This window comes from Ochotona curzoniae, unplaced genomic scaffold, assembly GCF_017591425.1.
Source record: "Ochotona curzoniae isolate NIBS_2020 unplaced genomic scaffold, NIBS_Ocur_1.0 contig_883, whole genome shotgun sequence".
In the NCBI taxonomy this organism is placed as follows: Eukaryota; Metazoa; Chordata; class Mammalia; order Lagomorpha; family Ochotonidae; genus Ochotona; species Ochotona curzoniae.
In genome coordinates this window covers 54,687,975-54,713,908 of record NW_024466599.1, presented here as the reverse complement: position 1 = coordinate 54,713,908, position 25,934 = coordinate 54,687,975, and the positions used below count along the sequence as shown (strand labels likewise).

The 25,934-nt window shown below is 46.4% G+C and overlaps 1 protein-coding gene and 1 pseudogene across 1 annotated transcript; one reads left to right on the top strand and one right to left on the bottom strand.

The window, feature by feature from the left end:
- The first annotated feature begins 181 nt into the window (after positions 1-181).
- Positions 182-25,648, top strand: USP39 (ubiquitin specific peptidase 39). The gene is made up of 13 exons (XM_040993588.1): positions 182-501; positions 1,308-1,377; positions 2,549-2,643; positions 3,725-3,861; positions 6,483-6,635; positions 8,825-9,050; positions 11,133-11,210; positions 16,722-16,789; positions 17,626-17,814; positions 19,375-19,517; positions 22,429-22,564; positions 24,327-24,413; positions 25,147-25,648. Exons 1-13 carry the CDS (start codon positions 237-239, stop codon positions 25,192-25,194), a joined length of 1,695 nt encoding a protein of 564 aa, XP_040849522.1. The 5' UTR covers positions 182-236; the 3' UTR covers positions 25,195-25,648.
- LOC121165124 lies at positions 5,618-6,251 on the bottom strand (annotated as a pseudogene).
- Positions 25,649-25,934: the final 286 nt, after the last annotated feature.

Here is a 25,934-nt window from a genome sequence, read left to right as displayed (position 1 = left end):
GTTGATACATAAAACTCATCTGCGAACTCTCATTAACGCCACTGTTTGTTTCTGCTGAGCAGTCGCATGCCCCGAGCTGGACGGCGGCGGCCCCGCCCACCATCACCGGTGGTTCCGTTTGTCCCTTCCGGCGACTCGTAGCGCGCTTCGTCAGCTTGGCTCCTGATTGGCTGCGCGCCGCGCACTGCGAGCGTGCCTTGGGCGCCTGAGCTGTGGCGACGAGCCCGGTAGTGGCCATGTCCTCCCGGGCCAAGCGGGAGTCTCGCGGTTCCACCCGTGGGAAGCGCGAGTCCGAGTCCCGGAGCAGCTCGAGTCGCGTCAAGCGAGAGCGGGATCGGGAACGGGAGCCCGAGGCGGCCAGTGCCCGGGGCAGCCCGGGGCGCGTGAAGCGCGAGGTCGAGGCGGCGAGCGCGCGCGAGGCCCCGGCCGCCGTCCCAGCCGTGCGCGTCAAGCGGGAGCGCGAGGCCGACGAGGACTCGGAGCCCGAGCGGGAGGTGCGAGGTGCGCGAGGCCCGGCCGGCCGGGGCGCCGCCTCCCTTTTGTCTCTTTGGGACCTTGGGCTGACGTTCCCACCTGGGTACGGGGAGGACGGGGAACGCCGAGCGTGCGGCGGGCCCGAGGGTTTAACGTTTTCACGTGAAGCAATGTGCACGTCAGCCCTCCGCGGCCCCAGGCTGGGCTGGCACGGGTGATGCTCTTAGGGTACGGTCAGGGAACCCCGAGCTGGAGTTTCGCTATAGAGCACAGATTGGGGGCCCACACACAGTCCCTCATAAAGGGCTTAGCATCTCCTGACTCCGAATTCCGCTCTTTGTGAGAGCTGATGTCTCAGCCACTGCTGTTACTGCTGTGAGAGACTGCGTTGTTTCATTCCCTGGAGTTGGGTGTCCTCCATCAAGCAAGCTAGCTTGTTCAGCTTGCAGAGAGGGTAAAGCCAGGAACCCCTCACAGTTCCTGCCGAGTGTCAGATTCAAGGGCGTCAACGTATAGGATACTCTTCTTGAAATTGTTCTTACACATTGCATGTATTCATCATTTCATGAATCTGTGTTGCCCTGGGAAATTTCTTTATGTAATAGATTAATGAGTCCTTTGTTTATGTCACCTGTATATTTTCTCTTGGTTTGTGGCTTGTCCCCCCAGTAGATTATGATTATTATCGGCTGTGTTGTTGCTCTCTCAGAGGAGTGTGTCCTAACTGGGAACTCCTCTAGACTGGTTATTTGCCGTTCTTTGGGTCCTCAGCTGTGTCTTCATTCGGCCTTGAGCCTGCTTGTTCTCAGAGCCTGTGGTGATTTTCCTTTCAGCGAAGAATGGCCGCGTGGATTCCGAGGACCGGAGGAGCCGCCACTGCCCTTACCTGGACACCATTAACAGGTCAGTGGGCGAGAGATGCCAGAAGGAGCAAAACAGTGGAGGAACCAGGCTGGGTTCATGCCAGTGTAGGCCCCAGGAGGCAGCAGTGATCGCACAGGCGGCTGGACCCTGATGCCCGTGTGGAGGAACCAGATTGAGTTTCCAGCTCCCAACTCTGGCTGGCCCAGGGGTGATCGCCGTGAACGCATGGAAAAAGAGCTGGTGGAGGGATCTGTGCCTCTCTGCCTCTCAGATAAATAGGGATTAAGAAATGGTTAAAATGGCAAGTTTCAATTTATTTATAAAACAATGGAATTTGTATAGAAATTCCCTATGGGGCCAGCATAGTGGTATACCTGATTAAGCCTTAACCTGCATTGATGGAATCACATTATGGATGCTAGTTGGGCACTTGGCTGCTCCACTTGTGTTCCGGCTCCCTGTGAATGTACCTGGGAAAGCAGCAGAGATGGGTGGACCACGTGCTTGGTCCCTGCACTCATGTGGGTGGCCTGGAAGAAATTCCAGGCTTCTGGCTTCAGCCTGGCATAGCTTCAGGGAGGAAAGCAGCAGATGAATTGCTTTTCTGTCTTTTGCTCTGTTTAACCTTGCCTTTTTTTTTTTTTTTTAAGATTTATTTATTTTTATCAGGCAGATTTACAGAGAGGAGAGACAGAGAATGATCTGTCCATTGGTTCATTCCCGGAATGGCCATAATGACTGAAACTGAGCCAATCCGAAGCCAGGAGCCAGGAGCTTCTTCTGGTTCTACCATGCGGGTTCAGGGTCCTAAGGCTTTGCACTGTCTTCTACTGCTTTCCCAGTCCACAAGAATGGAGCAGGATGGCAAGTGGGCCATCCTGTATACAAATCGGCCTCCATTTGGGATTCCAGCACACGGAAGGCAGGGATATAGCCACTAGACTATTGTGCCAGGCCCAGAAGATAAAGAAGTTAAGAAAAAATTAATGATGAGAGAGGATTGTGGGTCTTGTGTGTTTGGTAGAAACCCCTTGACACTGTAGTGGGAGATGGGGAATGGTTGGCATTCCCCACTGTTTAGTCACAGCTGTTAAGGCATTGTCTGAATGATGTGTGACACTGTGGAATATGGAGCTAACACTGGGTCACTTGGGTACCTTTCCAAACTTCCAGCTCTAATTTTTGTTGTTATTCTGTTTGGTTTTTATAGGAGTGTGCTAGACTTTGACTTCGAGAAACTGTGCTCCATTTCCCTGTCACATATCAATGCATATGCCTGTCTGGTGTGTGGCAAGTACTTTCAGGGTAAATAAATGTTATCAATTGTAAAATGAAGTGTTCAGAGCTTGTTGCAGTTCTGCTGAAGTGCGGTTTTATGTTTGTGTGTGTATGTATGTTTGTGTGTGTTGTGAGTGTATTTTCAAATAAAGTCAGTTGTTTTCAGGAGTCCTCTGTAGTAATTCCTGTCTTTGTTTTCTGAAAATTGGCATACTCTTAGAATACTAACAGGCGGTTCTCTGGTCAGAATCTGAAAGGGAGAAAGAATGAGTCGTGTGAAAGATTGTGGTTTCAAAAGCTCTGGCTTTCTGAATATCTGCTGTTGCTATACTCAACTCCGTTTGCTCTAAGAACTTTTTAGTGGCTTCTTTGAATTTTTTTAATTTCAACTCATTCTGACCAATGCTGTATACATGGTGTTGTGAAGGATTTGAAAGAGACACAAACTACATTCCCCCATCTTATAAGGAATCAGGGTTGACTCATGTGACAGTCATTGCATGCTGCAGAACCATTAAGGTTTCTACTAGATTGTGTCACAATGAGTAAAAATAAGGACAGTGGGAAGTATGCAAAGATCACTGTTAGTTTACAGAGGAAGTAAGGTGGAGCTTGAACTGGACTTGGAGAATGTGAATGGGTTAAGTGGGAAGGGTCTCAGTTTCCTTGTGAGTGAGGGTAGTCCACAGGTGCAGATTGGCTAATGTGGACAGTTGGGGACCCAGGACTAAGGGATGATGGACTCTCCCAGGATACGTATACGTGTTTGTGTGTTTGTGTGCGTGCATATTTTATATCACATTATCTAATTTTTGGCATATATGAAATTAACTTGTATGTATATAAACTCATATGTGCATTTCCATTTTGAAGTTAGTTTCTAATAAACTGCTGTCCTGTGCTGTGTAGGAATAAAGTAAATACTGTGCTAATCTTTCTTGCTAATTTTTGTGATGTGAGAAGTTTGGGAGTTATTTTATGAATTGCAGAATGTTTTGTTTTTGCCAAACTTAGCATGTTGCAGTACAGGATGATGAAAGAGGAAACAAACCTGCTTTGTGCCCTTTGAGGCCTGCCCTCATTTCACAGCCTTTTCCCTTCCACACAGGCCGGGGTTTAAAGTCTCACGCTTACATTCATAGCGTCCAGTTCAGCCACCATGTCTTCCTTAATCTTCATACACTCAAGTTTTACTGCCTGCCAGATAATTATGAGATCATCGATTCCTCGCTGGAGGATATTACGGTATGTCCGGGTGGGCTGGTTGGATCTAGTTGATGTGGGAGCTGTCACCTGAGATCAGGGGAGAACACGCAGGCCCTGTACACCTGAGAGGCTACTTCCTGGCAAGAGCCAGCAAAAGTGAATAGTGTCAGAGTTCATAACTGTAGTCTGTGATGTGCATCATTGAGGGCTAGGACTGAAGAACTGTGGCTCCTTTTAATAGGAGCTACTGCTGTTGTTGTCTTTAAAAATCTTGTTTTTTGTTTGTTTTTTTAAGATTATTTTTATTGGAAAGTAAGATTTACAGAGAGAAGAGACAGAAAGAAAGATTTTCTATGTGCAGTAAACTCCCCAAGTTGTTTCACTCCCCAAGTGGCCCCATCAGCTGATGCTGAGCTGATCTGAAGCCAGAAGCTTCTTCTGGGTCTCCCACATGGGTGCCGGGTCCCAAGGCTTTTGGCCATCCTCTACTGTTTTCCCAGGCCACAAGCAGGGAGCTGGATAGGAAGTGGAGCTGCTGGGAATAGAACCAGCACCCATATGGGATCCCGGTGGATGCAAGGTGAGGGTTTAGCCACTGAGCTATCACGCTGGGCCCAAGATTTAAAAAAAATTTTATCATTGTTATTTTATTTGAAAGGCAGAGAGAGATCTTCCATCCACTGGCTCATTCTCCAGATGCCCAAAGTAGCTAGAGGTGGGCAAGGCCATAGTCCAGGAGCTTGGAACTCCATCCAGGTCTCCTATGTGAGTATTTGGGTGCTAGCACTTCAGCCATCATCTGCTGTCTCCCAGGATGTAATTAACAGGAAGCTGATTTTCAATGGCCCTCTCTTATGGGATGTAGGTGCACCAAGTGTTTCTAGTAACAGGAAAGTGGTGCATATTGATGATACTGAGTGTCCTGCTTATTGTTAAGGAAAGTTTAGTGTTCAGAGGCTTTGAGCTTTGTGTGTACTATTTTTAGAGTTTTATAGGCCTGGCAGTTAGAGACAGTACTTGCAGAGGGAGAAATTAATAAATAAATGCAGAGATTCATAGTTCATCATGGCCTCTGTATAGTCTGTGGCTTGGTGGCTGTGGTCACACAGTGACTGGGAGGATTGTGATCTTGCCCCTCTAGCCCCAGGGAGTCCTGGAGATTCAAAGTGCTGGGGAGGAGATGTGCCTGCTGTGAGCCAGGTACATGTGTTGCTCTGGGTGGGGTTTGCCTGAAACATGCAGTTTGTGGAAACTTGAGCATCCTGCAGTTTCTAGTAGTCTCCTTTCATAAGTAGACCACATGTGAGGTCTGAAGAAAGGCTAAGTGATTTGGAGTTAAACCTAGAGATCCTGGGGCTGGCATGTTAAGGTACCACCTGCAGTTCTGGCATCCCGTATGGGCACCAGTTCAAGTCCTACCTGCTTCAAGTCTGATTCAACTTCCTGCTACTGGGATCCTTTCCCGTGGTGTTCATGTAGGAGACCCAGATGGAGTTCTAGACTCAGCTTTGGCCTGGCTCAGCTCTGGAATTGTGGGGAATGAGCCAAAGGATGGAATAGCTATCTAATTATCTTTCTCAAACTCTGCCTTTCAGATAAATAAATGACTCTTTAAAAGCCACAGCGAAGAGATACGCTTGTAGCTTGTATCTCAATAGTGAGGGGAGGATGTACTCCATGGTCCTTTGTTTCTTAGGGACCTATTTAGCCATGAGGTGAGACTTTTTTTTTCCCAATCTCAGTGGAGTTGCTATTTAATATCTGAGCAGATTATAAGAATATCGGAACAGGCACCTTAGTTCATCCTTCTAATAAGCCTGTTGATTTGGTCTTCCCTGTTGCTAGAGTGTCCACCCTCTACAAAATGGGTGGTCTTTTTCTTCATCCCACCTCAGGGAGAAGACAACATGAAGGGCCACCAGAAGTTATTTGCTTCTTTGAAGTGTTTTCCTACAGTGTAGATCTCGTGAATCAGATCCTCCAAGCATGTATTTACCGAGAGAATGGGCAATCAGGCTGTTATCCATCAGGTCAATTCACTTCTTATTGACTTTGCAATAGCCATGCTTGTAGATCAGCTCATTCACTGACTTTAGATTCGGGTAGCCCCATGCAATGTAGAGTTCCACAATCCTCAGCATGTTAAGGGAAGCCTTATTGAGCTTCACAAAGGTGCCATTGAAGATGTGGCGAATGCGAAGAAACTGCAGCACCTTGTGGACTTTGGGCTCCACACCACTGACACCTCTGATGCTGGTGACAAATGCCAATTTGGGTTCTACAGAGACGTAGAAGTTGCCAGCTTTCCTTGCCATCCTCACCATCCGAATTTCAGTTCTGTACATCTGCCTGTTCTCTTTGTGATAGTACTTGGCCTGCTCGTAGATCAGCTTCCTTCTTGCCTTTCAGAGCATCTTCTGGGCAAACTTCTTTCGCAGGCACTTGATCTTCAACTCTGCAAAATTCCTCCGCTTTTTCTTCAGTGTTTCTGGCACAGTGGGGACCTTCTTTTCTTTGGCACCCTCCCTGGTTCCAGCCAGAAAGGAGGAGAGATATTTGTAACTAACATGTTTTTACTTGTGGTAGAGGTTGCTGTTCCAATTATATTTTGTGAGTTCTGTTTATAATGCCAAACAACAGAGTTTTCTTTTGCTTTGCAGTATGTTTTGAAGCCCACATTCACAAAGCAGCAAATTGCAAACTTGGACAAGCAAGCCAAGTTGTCGCGGGCCTATGATGGCACCACTTACCTGCCTGGGATCGTGGGGCTGAATAATATAAAGGCCAATGATTATGCCAACGCTGTCCTGCAGGTAGGATGAAGACACCATGAACGCTGGCGAGGAGAGGGCAGCAACCTGGAAACTGCCTGAGTGTTAGGAAATTCCTCCCTCGCTATGGGGTGCTCAGTGGTTCCAGACATGAAGTTCTGCTGAGGACACCACTGAGTTTTGTGTAGCGAATGGACCATTCTCTGCCTGCTCAGGGCACTACTATAAGTGGTGAGGATTTTTCTGGGGGACTCTTAGTCTCTGGAGCTTCCAGGGAAAGAATAGAAGCATCATCAAACAAATGAAAAACATACTAGATACTGCCTCTCCTCCCCCCAGTGATGTGGATATTGGTTGTGTTGGCTCTTGGGTTTCTTATTTTCCCAATGTTTATGCACCAAAAGCAAAAAACTGAATGTCACAGTTATCCTTTTTCCTAAATGTTTTTATTATTATTATTATTATATTATTATTATGTATACACTATAGAAAAAATAGAAAGTGCTGATACAAAAATTCTCATTCTTTCATTGTACCAAGAAAAAAAAATCCATTTTAAAAATTTGCCCCGGCGTGGTAGCCTAGAGACTAAAGTCCTCGCTTTGCATACACCAGGATCCTATGTGGGCACCAATTTGTGTCCTGGTGACTCCACTTCCCATCCAGCTCTCTGCTTATGGCCTGGGAAAGCAGTGGAGACGGCCCAAAGCCTTGGGACCCTGCACCCACGTGGGAGACTCAGAAGGGCTCCTGGCTCTTGGCTCCTGGCTTCAGATTGGCAAAGTTCCGGCCATTGCAACTGCTTGGCGAGTGAATCAGTGGATGAAAGATCTTCTTCTCTATTTATGCTCCTCTGTGTATGTCTGACTTTCCAATGAAAATAAATAAATCTTAATAAATAAATAAAAATTTGTAAGGAAAGTCTCAGGCTTATTGGCTAAAAATATATAAATTATAAAGTAAAAGCTGTATTCTTATCCTTAATACCTTGTCCTGGAGTAGTGAACAATACTTAGACTTACAGAACTTTTTAAAAAAGATTAATTTTGTTTTTAAAAAAATTTATTCTTTGGAAAGTCAGATTTACAAAGTGACGAGAGGCAGAAAGAGAAGAACATCTGCTGGTTCACTTCTCAAGTAGCTACAGCGAGCAGAGCCGAGCTGATCTGATGCCAGGAGCCAGGAGGAGCCGGGGATGGGGGGCGCCTCTGTTTTCTATCTACCTTCCTGCTAATATGCTTGGGGGGCAATATTTGATGGCAGAGAACTTGATTTCTTCTTTTTTTTTATTTTTTAAAGATTTATTTTTATTGGAATGTTAGATATACAGAGATAAGAGACAGAGAGGATGATCCTCTATCTGTTGATTCACTCCCCAAGCGGCTACGACAGCTGGAGCTGAGCCAATTCGAAGCTAGGAGCCAGGAGCCTCTTCTGGGTCTCCCATGCAAATGCAGGGTCCCAAGGCTTTGGGTCATCTTTCACTGCTATCTCAGTCTATAAGCAGAGAGCTGGATGGGAAATGGAGCTGCCAGAACACAAACCGGCACCCATATGGGATCCCGGCACATGCGTAGTGAAGATTTAATAATTAGGTTATCATGCTGGGCCCAAAGTACTTAATTTCTTGCCATCCATGCAGGAGACCAAATGGAATTCCTGGTTTTAGCCTGGTCTAACCCTAACTGCTAAAAGCACTGGGGATAATCAGTGGTCTACATGGGCATGCATCCATCTCAACTGTGTAAACACAAATAAAATAAATTTATTTAAAAAAAAAGTATTTGGGGAGTGAACCAATGGGTGAAAGATCTCTCTTTTTTTCTCTTTGTGTCTCCCTTTCTCTCTCACTTTGCCTTTTAGAAAAAAAAAAGTGGCGAAGGACTATGTTGATTTTCAGCCTTTGACACTTTGTGAATTTAAATGTTGTCCAAGATATAAGTAAAAAACAAGAGATGTTGTTGAGTGCTTGAGGATTTGAGTATCTTTTTACAGATTTCTTTGTTTTACCTATAGTATCAAAGTTTTCATAGACTTATGCTTCCTCTAAGACTCAGTATGAGGAATATTGTATAATGTGAGTCCTGGATGGGGATTTGCCACGGTCTGTTGTCCCTGACTCTTTAAGGCCAAAAGCCATGACAGGTGTCATTAGAACCTTAGATGGAAAAGCTTGACTCCAGGAGGTTCTGCAGAAGGACTTGGGATTAATTAAAGTGCTTAATTTCCAGGCTCTGTCTAATGTGCCCCCTCTCCGGAACTACTTTCTGGAAGAAGACAATTATAAGAACATCAAGCGACCTCCGGGAGACATCATGTTCTTGTTGGTCCAGCGTTTTGGAGAGCTGATGAGAAAGCTCTGGAACCCTCGAAATTTCAAGGCACATGTCTCTCCCCATGAGATGCTTCAGGCTGTTGTCCTTTGCAGCAAGAAGACTTTTCAGATCACCAAACAAGGTAAGAAACAGGTCATTCCTGTTGCTTTGACAGTAGAACTAGTTTTATGAATATTTAGTTTTGCTAATTTTTTTCTAATGAGTTTTGCTGTTTGTTTGAAAGAGTTACAGAGAAAGGAGACACACAACAGAGAGAGATCTGCTAGGAACTTCTTCTTGGTCTCCCACTTGGGTAGCAGGGGCCCTGACATTTGGACTGTGCTCTGCGGCTTTTCCTTGGCCATTAGCAGAGAGCTGGATCTATAGTGGAGCATCTGGAGCTTGAGCTGGTACCCATGTGGGATACTAGCACTACAGGCTGCAGTATACCACAGTGGTGGTGCACTAGGAGGATCTTTTTTTTTTTTTTAAAGATTTATTTATTGTTATTACAAAGTCAGATATACACAGAGGAGGAGAAGAAGATCTTCTGTCCAATGATTCACTCCCCAAGTGACCACAGCGGCCGGTGCTGCACCGATTCGAAGCCGGGAACCAGGAACCTTTTCCAGGTCTCCTGCTCGGGTGCAGGGTCCTAAAGCTGTGGGCCGTCCTCAACTGCTTTCCTGGGCCACAAGCAGGGAGCTGGATGGGAAGTGGAGCTACTGGGATTAGAACCGGCTCCCATATAGGATCCCGGGCGTGCAAGGCGAGGACTTTAGCTGTTAGGCCACACTGCCGGGCCCAACATCCGATTTGTTTTAAAAAAAAAAACGTTGTGGGAAGAGTAACTTAGAGGAGAAGTTTGGTAGTAGCTTTGAAGGGTCTTGGTACTTAAGGGAAGGAGTAGGACCCAGGGGCTTTGTGATTATAGGGTAGGAAATACCAGTCTGAGATGGATAGTTTATGGTGATCAAGCTGCAGGATTTATTCCTAGGTGAGGGAGCTTCAAAAAGTTTATAAAAAGTGGAACTAAGAGATAAATTTATTTTAATACAAAAATATTTGAAATCTGTGTATTGTGTTTTCATAATATGTATCATCCATGAACTTTTGGAAGACCCCTCCTGTTATAGCATGGTTACTGATGGTGTTTAGGAGTTTATAACCATGGAAGTAAAATGTTCATTCAGTGTACACCCATGATATGACCAGGTGACTGCCAGGCTGTGTAGGACCAGCAGGTTGCATGCCTACCTATCCTGGCTAGGGTGTCATCTCTTCAGAGGGGCATTGTTTCTTGACCAGCTCTGTAAGTCATCTCAGCTTTTGATATAACTCCTGGCCTAAGTATGGGTTCTGGGGCCACTCAGCTTTTGGCAACACTGGAAAATTGAAGCATGATTGTTGAAAAAGTCAGAATGTACAAAGATAAACTTACCCAGTTTCTCTTGTCACAGCGTTGGGTATGATAATTATGTTGTCATACGAATGTGGCATCCTCAGCTCTGGGACCCGCAGGTCATCAGTTGCCTGGTGTTTAGATTGGTAAAGGCATCCTAGTTCTGATAGTTGGTTTTCATGTACAAGCATTGTATGTGAGGTGAATGACAAGAAAGTCATTTTGTGGTATAGAGGTCTTGGGATCAGAAAAGGAAGTTAAGAACACATTTTATAGTTTTTGAGACTTAAGAAAGCAAAGAGGGAATAAAAGCAAAATTGACTTTTTGGGTAAGAAGCCATTATTCTTGAAATAGCTCGTATAAGCTCTGTAGACACATTCTTGAGGATGAGGGGTACTGTTCATGTGCTGGTTCCCAGAACCCCCTTGCTTGAGATAATTGTAAATGCCATTTTGGTCTTGCTGCTAGAATTCACCTTCCTGCAAGGTAGGAATCTTTGTTAGCTAAAAAAGGAAGAAGGAAGCCTGGGTTTACTCTGGAGAAGTTGTTAGCTATTTGTTTTGATCATCCCTGGATGAAGAGATGCAAATTTGGAGAGGAGATGAAAATTGAACATCCTAGTGTGGGTTAGAGAGCCTAGTGAGAGAGGAAAGACTGGGAGAGTAAGAGCTTGACCTTGAAGAGTTGCCAGTGTTCCATGGTCAGACAGGAGGATAAACAGGGTCAGGATGGTGTGGCCTGAAAGGAAGGAGGGAAACCAGGAATTTGGTTTCCTTGAGTGACTCCTAGCCTCAATGTATTCCACCTTTCCTTTTTCCCAGGGGATGGAGTCGACTTCCTGTCTTGGTTTCTGAATGCTCTGCACTCAGCTCTTGGGGGCACAAAAAAGAAGAAAAAGAGTAAGTCATACTGCGTGTACAAAGACACTCTTTCTTGTTTGTTCTCAAAAAAAAAAAAAAAAAAAAAAACCTTTGTAACTTTCCATTCTTTTGTTGTTAACTGTTTATCATGTGGGAGCAGGGGGAAGATATCTTTTGTACACATAGGCCCTGTTGTCAGTCTGTTTTTCCTGTGTAATGAAATTCTTTTTTTTTTTTTTTTAATTTATTTTTATTGGAACGTAAGATTTACAGAGAGAAGGAGAGACAGAAAGAAAGATCTTTTGTCCGTTGGTTCACTCCCCAAGCAGCTGCAATGGCTGGAGCTGTGCGATTCTGAAGCCATGAGCCAGGAGCTTCTTCCAGGTCTCCCTTGCAGGTGCAGGTCCCCGACTGCTTTCCCAGGTCACATGCAGGGAGCTGGATGGAAAGTGGAGCAGCCAGGGTACAGACTGGTGCCCATATGGGATTCTTGTGCATGCAAGGTGAGGACTTTAGTCACCAGGCTACTGCTCTGGGCCCATAATGAAATTCTTGAGGCAAACCCATGTTATAAGAAGAACTGTATTCCACCTAGTTTTTGGATGCTGAATGTCTAGATGGTATGGCATGGGCTTTATGTGAAGCATGACTCACACTTTGAAATAGGATACTGCAGCAAGAGACTTAAGGGTCAGGCTCACTTTTATAACAGCTCACTGTGCCTGGAGACCTCCCGCCAGGTCCTGCCTCTTGAAAGTCCCACCTTTCTCAGTACTACAGCCCTAGGGACTAAACTCCAACAAAGGAACCATAGCACCCTTCTCCATGTTTTGGTTAGAATAATTGTATTTTTAATATATATATGTGTGTGTGTGTGTGTGTGTTTTAACTTGAGACGAGTGAATTAGAGACGGTGCCTGTCCATTGATTCACTCCTCGGATGCCTACAGCAGCCAGTTGGCTGGAGCCAGGAACTCAATCCAAGCCTCTTATACGGGTGGCTGGAACCCAGCTAGTTGCATAATCACTGTTGTCTCCCACTGTACATTAGTGGGAAGCTGGAGTCACAGACTGAAGCTAGGGATCAAATCCAGGTTTATTTAGGATGGGACGCAGGTGTCTAATGGTAAATTGATTGCTAGGACCAAATGCCCACCCTCTGCAATGATATTTTAAATGAGCAGGGATACCTAGAGGATATTAATTTAAGTGAAATATGTCAAATACAGGAAGACAAATACTCTAATTATGTGGAAGCTAAAAAAGCTGATCTCAAAGCAGAGGTGAATCTTTTGCTGCATCAGTTAAGACATTACTTGGGATACTGTTGTGTATTGGAGTTTCTGCGTTTGAGTCCTGGCTCAAGGACTCAAGGAGAGATAGAAAGAGAGCTCTTCCGTCTGCTAGTTTACTCACCAAATGACTTTAGTGGAACTGAGCTGATCCAAAGCTAGGAGCCAGGAACCTCTTCTAAGTCTCCCCATGTGAGTGTGGGGTCCCAAAGACTTGAGCCATCCTCCACTACTTTGCCAGGCCATAAGCAGGTTCCTGGATCAGAAGTGGAGTAGCCAGGACTTGAACTGCCACCCATAGAGCATGCTGGCACTGTAGGCAGAGGATCAGCCATCCGTTTGGCCTGTGGTTCTATTTCTGATTCCAGGCAGCAGGTGCTAACTCAGGTCAGGTACTTTGATCCCTGCTACCCCCACATGAGAACTTGAATTTTGGGCTCCTGGCTTCTGTCCATCCCAGCTGTGACTGCTGGAGGCATTTGGGGAAGTGAACTGAAAAATGAATGACTTGTTTGTCTCTGTACTTTTTAACTACAAATTAAAAAACTCTCCTCAGAAACAGTGTGCAGAATGTATTTTGTGGCTCTTGGGACACTGACCATGTGTTCCAGAGCGACTGGCTTGAGCCCTGACCAGTCCACTAGAAGTTGTGTCTGGGAGGCAGCACGTGACGACTGCAGTGCTCAAGTCCCTGACGCCTGCCTCAGACTGCCAGATGGAATGCTGGCTCCTGGCTCTTGGCTTCAGCCTGGCTCACACAGGCTGTGGTGGGTACTTGGGAGTGATCCAGCAGATTAGAAGATCTCTATCTTCCAGATAAATAAAGAGAATTAAGTAAATAATAGTAAATAAAGTAGGGGTGTGCATCTGCTGAGGTGATTAAGTTGCTGCCTGGGGGGGGCTGATACGATAGCCTAGTGGCTAAATCCTTATCTCGCATGCACCAGGATCCCATAGGGGTGCCAGTTCACATCCCAGCTGCTCCACTTCCCATTCAACTCTGTGCTTGTGGCCTGGGAAAGCAGTGGAGGACGGCACAAAGCCTTGGGACCCTGCACCCATTTAGACAACACTGACAAAGCTCTTGGCTTAGAATCAGCTCAGCTCGGGCCGGTGGGGTGGGGGGGGGACAGCCCTGCGGCTTAAGTCCTCGCCTTGAACATGCCAGAATCCCATATGGGTGCTGGTTCTAATCCTGGCAGCTCCACTTCCCATCCAGCTCCCTGCCTGTGGCCTGGGAAAACAGTCGAGGATGGCCCAAGGCTTTGGCACCCTGCACCTGTGTAGAATACCCGGAGGAAGTTCCTGGCTCCTGGCTTCGGATCTGCACAGCATCGGCTGTTGCGCTCACTTTGGGAGTGAATCATCAGAAGGAAGATCTTCCTCTCTGTCTCTCCTCCTCTCCATATATCTGACTTTCCAATAAATAAATAACTCTTTAAAAAAAAATCAGCTCAGTTCTGGCTGTTATGGCCACTTGGGGAATGAATCAGAGGATGGAAAAATCTCTCTGCCTCCCTTTTTCTCTATAAATATGACTTTCCGATAAAAAGATGATTGAGGAATGTTTAAAAAAAAGAAAAAACAAACGACACTGTTTGGAACATCCACATCCCTGTCAGAGTGCCGGGCTGCCCTGTGCTTCCTATCCAGCTTTCCGCTAATGTGCACCCTGGGAGATTTCTCCATGTTTTGATCTGTCATTCTGTTTTTGTTTTTTAAGCTTTATTTTATAATACTTTTTTATTGGAAAGGCAAATATACAGAGAGGATAGAGGAAGATCTTCCACCCGCTGATTTGCTCCCCAAGTCACCACAGTGGCTGGAGCTGATTCAGCCTGAAGCCAGGAGCAGGAGCTTCTTCTGGGTGTCCCACATGGGTACAGGGTCCCAAGGCTTTGGACTATGCTCTGCTGCTTCCGCAGGCCACAAGCAGGGAGCTGGACGGGAAGTGGAACAGCCGGGATATGAACCAGTGCCCATATGCAGATGCAAGGCAAGGCTTTAGCCAGTAGGCTGTTGCACCTGGCCCTGTCATTCTGTTTTTAAGATTAAAATAAAACAGAAAACAGGATGGTAATTACCAGAGGCTGAAAAGGGAACGGGCAGAGAGAGGATGGTTAATATGCCCAGGGATAAAGTTGGATATGGATAATAACTTTTAATGTTCTTTAATATGGTAGAGTATCTGGTAAAGAGCAGTGAGTTGTGTATTGCATAATAACGAGCAGAGGACTTAGAATGTTCCAAAGCAAAGAAATGCTGAGTGTTTGGGCTGGCACCTGGCATAGTGGATAAAGTCACCACATGCAGTACAGACGTCCCGTATAGGCACCAGTTCCACACCTGGCTGTCCCACTTCCAGTCTGGCTCCCTGCTGTGTACCTGGGAAAGCAGTGAAGATGGCTCAAGTGCTTGGGTCTCTGCACCCATGTTGGGGACCCAGAAGAAGCTCCTGGCTTTGACTTGGCCCAACCCCAGCCATTTTGGCTATTTAGGAAGGGAGCCCAATGGATAGAAGATATCTCTCTCTCTCTTTAACTCTTTCAGCTGAATAAATAAATCACCCAAAAAGAAAAAGGAGTTCTCAGTTTGGTGGTAAGTTCTTTTTCTAAAAAAAGAAGAGGAAATGCTAAATGTTTGTGGTGACGGATATGCCAGTCACTCAGATCTAATCAACACACATTGTGCTGAGATCACACTGTACCAAATGACTGTGTATAATTAAGTGTCCATTAGAAACAGAGACAAAGTGAGATTGTGCCTTGGAAATTCTGACCCATTTTCAGATTGTGGCACTAGACAATGAGTTGTGAGCTCCCAGTCTCTTGCCATGCAAGAGTTAACCCGAGAACTCTCTGGTTGGTTGGCTGTAACCTGAAGGCTGAAGCAAACTCAAGCTGATTCCTCAGCCTGAGAATATGCTTAGAGGAGTAAAGCAGCCTCCTGCAGGGTCTCAGCATATGTTGCCTTAGCAGTAGAAGAACATTTTCCTGAATGCCAGTTAAGACTGAGCTAAGCCCAGCGTAATAGCCTAATACCTAAATCCTTACCTCATATGGAATCCCATATGAGTACCAGTTTGTGTCCCTGCTGTTCTACTTCTTGCCTCCTGCTTGTGGTCTGTTAAAGCCCAAAGCTTTGGGACCTTGCACCCATGTGGGAGACTTGGAAAAAGCTCCTGGCTCCTGGCTCCTGGCTTTGGATCAGCTCCGCTCTGGCCGTTGCAGCCACTTGGGAACTAGTGGATAGAAGTTCTTTCTCTGTAAATCTGCCTTTCCAAATATATATATATATATAAATAAATCTTTAAAAAAAGAACACTCTGAGATGATATAGCCTGCAGAGCTGGGCAGATCATTTGAGAGACTAAATGAAGGACAGAGTTATAGAGAAAGAGGAAAAGACGTTTTGCATCCACTGGTTCCCTCCCCAAATGGCTGAAGTGGCTGAGGCTAGGCCAGAGTGAAGCCAGGAGCTTCACCTATATTTCCCATGTAGGGTGGCAGGGTCCCAAGTACGTGAGACGCTTTCTGCTGTTTTCTCAGGTGGATTAACAGGGAGCTAGGTCAAAAGTGGAGCAGCTGGGATTGCAACTGACACCCATATGGGAACTGCCGCTGCTTCAGGCAGCAGCTTAACCAACTTTGCCTCCACACTGGCCCCTCTTGTCTTCTATGTACGATTGGTCTAGATGGTGTCTTGATGTGGGGCTGTGGCCTGGTGCCTTCTCATTAAATGACTGCCACCTTTAGCAGATGTCTTCACCCTGTGATCACCTGTGAGTTCTCTAAACTTGGGTCTTGGTGACATTCTAGAACATGGTTGTGCTTTCTGACTCCGGTGCTTCACCTCTCTTTTGGTCCATCTCTTAGTCTCTTGTTTCCTTTTGTATCTAATACAGCTTGGCTCCTTTTGTAGGCAGTATGTGGTTAGGGAGAACTTGGCTCTGAATTTTGAATTAACCACGTATGTCCAGGCTATCTAAATCTTTCACTCTAAACATCCTTAATCTCTTGTTGGTCAGACCCTCTGAAGTTGAGAAGGCATATAATAAAGATATCTATGATGGCATATGTTACAAAGGGAAATTTATATTTAGTGAGAGTTTTGAATCTTATACTAGAAGTTATTGGCTAAACACAAACAACAGCCAAAAAAAAAGTTGTTGGCTCATTTCAGGGATTTAGGTGTTGGAAAAATATGTGATTTGCTTTGCAGTTTCATAGACCTTACATTCTGCTTTCTGTTTGTGCAGCTATTGTGACTGATGTTTTCCAAGGATCCATGCGGATCTTCACCAAAAAGCTACCCCATCCTGATCTGGTGAGTAGATTGGGCAGGATTGGGCTGGTCTGTGGTGCCTGAGAGGGCTTAGGGGGCCTGATTGACGTTTCGAGAACTGGCAATGCTGCTGATCTCTAAGCAGGTTCTGCAGAGCCCTGCCGGTTGCAGGTGGGCTGCTTTGATTTCGGCCCTCGAGTGGTGCTGGTGTATATTTTCAGGAGCTACATTTTCTGGATGCTCTGAGAGGTTACTTCCTTTTTTAAAAAATTTTATTTTTTTATGTTTATAAATTTTATTTTTTATAATGATTACATGGTGGATCGGGGTGGGAATGTTTGAGGTTTAGGGAAAATTGGGTATATTTATTGCTTCCAAATTTGTTATTTCTTCTTGTTACTGGGGCAAGGGGAGAGGCAAAGGGGGAACCACTCATGACTTTGCACACATCCTAGTACCCAGGGATGAGAAACTGCCACCTCATATCAACCCAGAGTCTCAATGTGTACATATTCCTAAGGTTCTGTCCAAGTGGTTTGGATAGTACTGAAATGCTGCCAGATCTCGGTAAATGGAGCCAGTGGACATTGGGAGGGTGACATCATCCTTGGATTGGTGAGATCAGCTGCATTTTAGAGGTTACTTTCATAATTGGTATGTGAGCAGAGAATCTCCCAGAAGGAAACTCACTGGTTCTTGAGTTGGTCCAGGTGGCGCTGCAGTGTGCAGAACTACCCAGCCCCTGGGGTCCCCTCTTCAACCCCCTTGGATGAGGGAGGAACGCGCCGATCTTGTCTGATCTCGGAAGCTAAGCAGGGTCGGGCCTGGTTAGTACTTGGATGGAAGACAGTCTTTCTTTCCTCTCATCCTGCTTCTAGCCAGCTGAAGAGAAAGAGCAGCTGCTGCACAACGATGAGTACCAGGAGACAATGGTGGAGTCCACCTTTATGTACCTGACGCTGGATCTTCCTACCGCCCCACTCTACAAGGATGAAAAGGAGCAGCTCATCATTCCCCAGGTCCCCCTCTTCAACATCCTGGCCAAGTTCAATGGCATCACCGAGAAGGTAGCCCATTGGCACGTGACCTTCATCTTTCTTGACTTTGACATTGTTGTTTTGACCTTGGAAATTGCCGTGTGTGTGTGTGTGTGTGTGTGTGTGTGTGTGTGTGTGTGTGTGTGTGTGTGTGTGTGTGTGTGTATTTATATATATGTGTGTGTGTGTGTCTACTATAAACTATATTATCTTTATTGATCCTCCTTGCCCCCTTGGAGTTCTCAGCTGATTAAGCCCACCCTTACCTTACAGTGCTTCCTCTTATGCTTCTCTTAAAAGGGGAGTCTTCATAATATGAGCAAACTACACACAGGTTTCAAAGTTCGATTCAAATTTTTATTAACTTTGTGAAGCACCTGCATACTTCCCTTTAAGCTTTCTGCTTACCTCTCGGTAGTATAGAGAAAGGGAGGATATTTAAGACAGTAGAAACTCAGAAAAGTAGGAAAATATTTCTGTCTTCCAAAAAATCTAGTTACAGTGACATTAAAGTGAAAAAAAACCTAAAATATAAAAAAAGAAATAATTCATTCTTACTGTAATATCAAGAATTTTTAAAAATTTCCTTAGATAGTCATTTTCTTGATTTCTAACTTTAATTCCATCCTTCTTTTTTTGTGTTTTAAAAGGGAAAATAACTTTGGTTTTGGAGAGTGGGTGGGCCTCCAGTCTTGGAATTTCTGGAACTGTATTGGAACTGTGTTGTGGTGCCAGCAGCCTTGGGAACATTGAACATGTCATGGCAGGTGGCCATGGTGATAATGTCACTGGTCTGGATGTCCCAGCAGCAGAGGGACAGGTGCATGACGCATGGTGCTTCTCAGAGTACTTGTACTTACGGGTATAGCGGAGGTAGTCCCTCTTGGTGACAGCGGTTCTCTGCATCTTCATCTTGGTCACCATGCCAGGCAGGTGAAGACATTTCCAGTGAGAGGGGCATTTCTTGTCAGCGTGGGCGCCCTCAGCAGCCTCCCTGGATGTCTTGAAGCCCAGACCAGTGTTCTTGTGGGAGTGTCTGTTCGGGAGTTTCTCCCAGCAGGAGCGTTTTTCTGAAAGGTGATCGGCTGCTTCTGGTAGGAACTCCCAGCCTGAATGTCTGCCATCCTCCCAGTGGCTTGATAAAAAGCAGTGCTGGTGGCCCAGCACAGTAGCCTAGTGGTTAAAGTCCTTGCCTTAAGTACACTGGGATTCCATATCGGCACCAGCTCTAATCCTGGCAGCTCCGCTTCCCATCCAGCTCCCTGCTGTGGCCTGGGAAAGCAGACGAGGACGGCCCAAAGCCTTGGGACCCTGCACCTGCCTGGGAGACCCAGAAATACTGGTGCACTCTCCACCTGAAGCTGGAACCTATATGACTTGCTGTGATCTCAGGCAATGGCTTTACCCTCTATGCCACAATGTCAGCTCCAGTTAAAATATTTTAATCAGCATTAGCCAGAGTATGGATTGCAAACCTCATGTGCGGTTTCTGGGACCAGGTAGCTTCTGGATTCCAAGTATAGGCCTGAATGGAACAGCTTATTCTCTTCTTTCGGTATCTAGTTTAAAAAATACTTCTTCTCTTTCTAGGAATATAAGACTTACAAAGAGAATTTTCTGAAGCGCTTCCAACTCACCAAGCTGCCTCCATATCTCATCTTTTGTATCAAGAGATTCACTAAGAACAACTTCTTTGTGGAGAAGAATCCCACAATTGTCAACTTCCCTATTACGTGAGTTGCACCTTGCTTCCCTCTCCACGGCAGAGAGCCTGGTCTTAGAGGAAGGCAGGAATTCTACCCCTCCACGCACCCTCGTCAGCACTTCTCCCCTGCATCAAGCACTTTTCCCTTACACATTCCCAGAGTGCACAGGGGAGAGCATCAGAGTGGGGCTGCCTGCAGGTGTTCCTGACGTGTGTGCGTCCTTCCAGAATACCTTCATTCATGGAGTGATGGAGGAGGGCTCTGTTCCTTGTAAGTCCCGACTACAACAGTTTTCTGTTAATGCGCACTCTGAGATGGCAGGTGATGGCTCGTGAACTGGGGTCCTGCCACCTATTGTAGGGAGACCAAGGTTGAGTTTTGGCACCTGCCTGGCTTTAGCTTGGGCTTGGGCTTAGCCCTAGCTGATACAAACTTTTAAAGATCAAACCAATGGCTAGAAAGTCTCTCTTCCTCTTCCTTTCTTTCTCTCTGTGCCTCTCTCCTCTCCACCTCTCCCTCCTCCAGTCCCAATTTTTTGTTTCTTTTGGATTTATTTATTTTATTGGAAAGAAAGATATATAGAGAGAAGGAGACACAGAAAAAGATCTTCCGTCTGCTGGTTCACTCCCCAAGTGGCCACAACAACCAGAACCAAGCTGATCCAAAGCCAGGAGCCAGGAATCTCTTCCAGATCTCCCACGTGGGTGCAGGGTCCCAAGGCTTTGGGCTGTCCTCGTCTGCTTTCCCAGGCCACAAGCAGGGAGCTGGATGGGAAGCGAGGCTGCCGGGATTAGAGCTGGTGGCCATAAGGGATCCCGGCACGCTCAAGGCGAGGACTTTAGCTGCTAGGACACCATGCCGAACCTGTAATTTACAGTTTTTACAGGAAATATTTGTTGTAATATTTTACCTTGCAGTACCTGTTATACATTTATACAGCTGACTGATAGAATTAAACAAATTTAATGTTTCTTAGCCTGAGTTGAAGGACTTTTGTCAGTAGTTGGCTCTAACAATCAGTTCTGAGAAATTTGGAAGCTGTGGGGCCCATGAGAGGAGGGAGCTAGGTTGCAGAGGGGAGTACAGCTGATGGCAGAGAAGGCAGAGGACAGGTAGCTGCCTTGGATCCCGTTTCCTGTGCAGATGGGGTCCAGATGTGTTTCCTACTCTGAAACCTTGATTACATTCCCCTCTGTGCTGAAGCTTCCTTGGAGGAGTTTAGGTTGCTCATGAATGTTACTGCTACCTGACTGAAGGAAAAAGAAGCCAGGCCTGAAAATACAAAAAAGTAAATCTGTGTGGGTGCCTAGTTTGTCATACTGAGTTATAATGGTGACCTATGGTAGGAGTCCTCATAGTGTTTAATCCTGCAAGAACCAGGCCAAGACCAGGTACTGACTGAATACTGCAGCTACAGCTGAATGCACAAGTAGAACCGCGGGCGAGACCTTTTCCCCTGTGTGCCTCACGTCTCAGCAGACAAAGTGACTGTTGTTCTCTTACCAGAGACAGACTTGGATTTAATGATTATGCTCAACTTGTAAGTAGAGCCAGGCTCCAGCTCAAGTCACCATTAGTTCAGGGCCTGCACTTTGCCTGCTAGATCTTGTCCGTCTGTGTATGTCTTTCTGAAGCTAAGTGACAAAGCAGAGCAGGAGGGACAGAGAGCTCCCACATGCTAATTTTTTGCCTACACAGTCTGTAATGGCTGGTGCTGGGGCAGGCCAAAACCAGGAATTCAGCTGTATCTTCCACATAGATAGCAGCTGTCACTATTGCCTGCCAGAGTCTGCATTAGCAGAAAACTGGAGTTAGCAAGCCAGAGCCGGGTATCAAACCAGCACTTCGTATTGGGACATGGATGTCTTAACCAGTGTTTATACCACTAGGCTAAATACCCTCCCCTAGGCATGCTTTTAAAGTATGTATTATATATATTTGAAAGGCACAGTGATAAAGATCTATCTGCTGATTTCACTCCTTCACGGGTTGCAAAGATTAGGGTTGGGCTAGTCTGAAGCCAGGAACCAGGAGCTCCATCCTGGTTTCCCATGTAGGTAGTAGTGACCCCAAGTACTTAAGCTACTGTCTGCTGTTTCCCAGGGTAGGAACCAAGTAGCCACAGGGGTCTCCCAAGCAGCAGCTTAAACTGCTGCATCACAATGCCTACCCCAGATATGCTTTATTTCTTTCTTTTTTTTTTAAGATGTATTTATTTATAAAAATTTATTTTTCTTAGGCAGACTTTTTTAAAATCCCAAGTCTTTGGGTTGTACTAGACTGCTTTCCCAGGACACAGTTAGGGAGCTGGATGGCAAGCAGGCCACCAGGATTAGAACCAATGCCCGTATGGAATCCTGGTGCATGCAGGGCAAAAACTGTAGCTGCTAGGCTATTGTATCAGGCCCCAGACATGCTTTTTTGCATTTTTTTTAAGATTTATTTATTTTTATTGGAAAGGCAGATACACAGAGAGGAGGAGAGACAGCGAGGAAGCTCTTTCGTCCGATGACTCACTCCACAAGTGAGTAAATGGCTGATGCTATGCCGATCCGAAGCCAGGATCCAGGAACTTCCCACATGGGTGCAGGGTCCCAAAACTTTGGGCCATCCTCAACTGCTTTCCCAGGCCACAAGCAGGGAGATGGATGGAAAGTGAAGCTGCCAGGGTTAGAACCGGCACCCACATGGGATCCCGGCACATTCAAGGCAAGGACCTTAACCACTACGCTGTCATGCTGGGCCCCAGACATGTTTTTAAAAGGTGTTTTCTCCATGGAGCCTGTCATTGTTTTTTGGCAACTTTTGTGAATTCCAGTAAACCTAGACTTTTTGGCTTGGCAAACCGTGAGAGTTAGGGTCCTAATAGAAGGCTTTGTGATTGTGTAGGCATTTTTTTCCATGTCTCATATCCTGGCTTCATTTTCATCATCACCAGAAACGTGGACCTGAGAGAATACCTGTCTGAAGAAGTCCAGGCAGTCCACAAGAACACCACCTACGACCTCATTGCAAACATCGTGCATGACGGCAAGCCCTCGGAGGGCTCCTACCGCATCCACGTGCTGCATCATGTGAGTGCAAGGGTGCATGGCTGAGACAGGTGGGTGGCCAGAGTGCCTGTGGCAGCCCAGAAGCCTTTATCCCCCTTGTTCATGGAAACATGAAGAAAGGTGGGTTTTGCCTTATTTACAGTTCTGTTTTCATAGGCCAAAGGCCACAGGCTTACATGGTGGGCAGTGCTTCTGGGGACACTTTCCTGACTACCTATCACTGCTAGAGTCTGAGTTGAGGCTGTGGAGGATGGGAGCCCATGCCCCTCGCCTCTCCTGGTTCTTGTCACTGCACATCTTACTGAGCGTTAGAGGGTATTTTCTCCTCTTCTGGATCACCACAATTTTTTCCCTAAAATTTAAAAAAAAAAGTTATTTGAAAGGGAAAACAGTAGAAACAGCTTTTTTTTTTTTAAGATGCATTTATTTGAAAGTGTGTATGTGAGAGAGAACTTCCATCCACTATTTCACTACCTGCATGATCTCAACAGCTAGGACGGTGCAGACTGATACCAGGAGCTGAGAACTCTGTGTGGGTTCCCCATGTGGGTAGCAGGGGCTCAGGCACTTGGGCCATTGTTTGCTGCCTTCCCAGGTGCATTAACGGGAAGGCGGATTGGAAGCAGAGCAGCAGGGACTCAGACCTGCACTGCCATACGGGATACTGGCATTGTGAGCATCTGCTTCAGCCTCTGCACCACAGTGCATCATTTGCTGCCTTGTAGGATACATGAACAGGAGACTGGATTGGAAATGGAGTAGCTAGGACTTGAAATGGTGAGCATCCCAAGGGTGGCATAATCTGTACCACAGTGCCCACATTTTTAAAAAAGATTTATTTATATATTTGAAAATGAGGTTCAGAGAGAGAATCTTGTATTCCCTTGTTCACTCCCCAGATGACTGCAACTGCCAGGGTTGGGCCAGGCTGGAGCCACAAGCCAGGCTTCTTCCATGGTTCCACATGGGTAACAGAGGCTTAGGTACTTGGGCCATCTTTCACTGATTTCCCAGGTCATTAATAGGGAGCTGGATCGGAAATGGAGCAGCCAGGACACAAATCTATGCCTGTACAAGATGCCAGGGCTATAGGCAGTGTCTTTATCCGTTGTGCCACAATGCCGGCTATGTTCCCCTGGCCCTCTCCTCAGTTCCTCAGTCTTTTTTTTTTTTTTTTTTTTTTTTAAGATTTAGTTATTTTTACTGAAAGATTTATAGAGAGAAGAAGAGAGAGAAAGAAAGATCTTCCATCTGCTGCTTCACTCCCCAAGTCACCTCAATGGCCAACACTGTACCAATCCAAAGCCAGGAGCCAGGAGCTTCTTCCAGGTCTCCCACATGGGTGCAGGGTCCCAAGGCTTTGGGCCATCCTTGACTGCTTTCCCAGGCCACAAGCAGGGAGCTGGATGGGAAGTGGAGCAGCTGTTACATGAACATATGGGATCCTGCCCATATGGGATCCTGGCGCATGTAAGTCAAGGACTTTAGCCACTAGGCCATTGTGTTGGGCCCTTTCTCAGTACTTCTTAAAAGCATACAGAAATGGTTGAGACTCCATTGTACTTCTTGAAATCCTTGACTAGAATTGAGTTCTCATTTGACACTACCAACACTTTTGTTAATCCTGTCAGGCCCAAATGCGACTATGTGTTGCCTTTGTGATTCCTGCCAGGTGCTATCCAGCAGCTGTCCTGGGTTTTCTAACCCTGGGCTGACCTCCCTCCCTTCTACACCATTATGGCTTTAGGGAGCAGACTAACCCAGCTCTTCGTGTGCTCTGCAGGGCACGGGCAAGTGGTATGAGTTACAGGACCTGCAGGTGACTGACATCTTGCCGCAGATGATCACACTCTCTGAGGCCTACATTCAGGTGGGTGTGCACCGAAGCCCACGGTGGGATTGAGCTAGAGTCCACTTGGCAGTCCTGGGGCTTGTTGGATGTGTTGATTGAGATGAGGCCACGTGCGATGGCCCTGAAAGTCAAGCCGACCAAGATGGTCAGAAACTAAGAGCAGGGCAGGGAAGCAGGGCTGGATCATGAGTGAGCCCAGAGGCGATGTTCATGAGCAGCTGAGCTTTGCGGATGCCCAGCCTGCTGTCGTGGGGAGAGGCCTGCCCTCATCCAGGAGGCCGGCTGGGAGTCACTCCTCTAGCTTGGCCTGCGGCCGCAGGTGGTGCTAACACCTTCTCTGCGAGGCCACAGCCTTCTCCGTTCTTTCAGATGGAGTGCTGGCCACGTCGGGTTACTGTTTTATGTTCAGTGAGTTGAGAGTTCTGTTTTTGTGACAGCCTTAGGAGCTGGCCACAGAGGGAAGGTTGACACTAAGAAAAGCTTTGTAAGAGAGAAAGCTCTTGTGTTTCTGAGGCCTCACCTAAAGCTATAGATGGGCCTCGTGTCCTTTCTCAGAAAGGATAGGTAGAAAAGTGCAAGTGGAGTGAAAGGGAATATTCTGGAAGGCTGTGGGGGATTTCAGGGCTGCCGCTACGCAAGGCGCAGGAGGATGAGTTGTCTCCTGCCTGGCTGGTACAGGGTAGGTTTTGGGAAAATATTTGGTAGCTGAATGTCTCCTAAACTGGCTCGTTACTGTTTTCATTTCTTGCAGATATGGAAGAGACGAGATAATGATGAAACCAACCAGCAAGGGGCTTGAGGGAATCAAGGGGGCTTTAGCTGAAGTTGGGGGAATGAGAGCCCTGTGGCAGTGGTTGAGCTCAGGCGACGTGGCAGCTTTCCCAGGAGCCTGGCGTCCCGGCTGTGAATGCGTGTAGATGTGCAGAGCACCAGAGACGCCTGCCCGCCTGGGGTGGCACTGCGCTGTCACCAGCTGGCTTTGATCAGCTTGGGTACGTTGACACGCCTTTCTCCTTCCTGTCTAGCACCCTTTCAGCGTCAGCAGACAGAAGTCTCCCAGCTGTGTGTAATTTATTACTGAGGAACTGGGAGAATCTGAAGGGCAGGTAATTCCTTCCACACGTCCAGCCTCGTGACCTTGGAGTAAGCATAATGCCAGCTACAGCCTTCTCCCTTGTGGATGCTTTTCCTGTGGCCCTTTTCATTTCTGACATGTTTTTTTGAAATGAATTAAATATTTTCCTGTTTTTAAACCAGCCTTTTTTTTTTTTTAAAGATTTATTTTTTATTGGAAAGGCAGATATACAGAGAGGAGAGACAGAGAGGAAGATCTTCTGTCCGATGATTCACTCCCCAAGTGAGTGCAACAGCCGATGCTATGCCGATCCGAAGCCAGGAGCCTCTTCCGGGTCTCCCACGCGGGTGCAGGGTCCCAAAGCTTTGGGCCATCCTTGGCTGCCTTCCCAGGCCACAAGCAAGGAGCTGGATGAGAAGTGGAGCTGCCGGGATTAGAACTGGCGCCATTAGAATATGAGATCC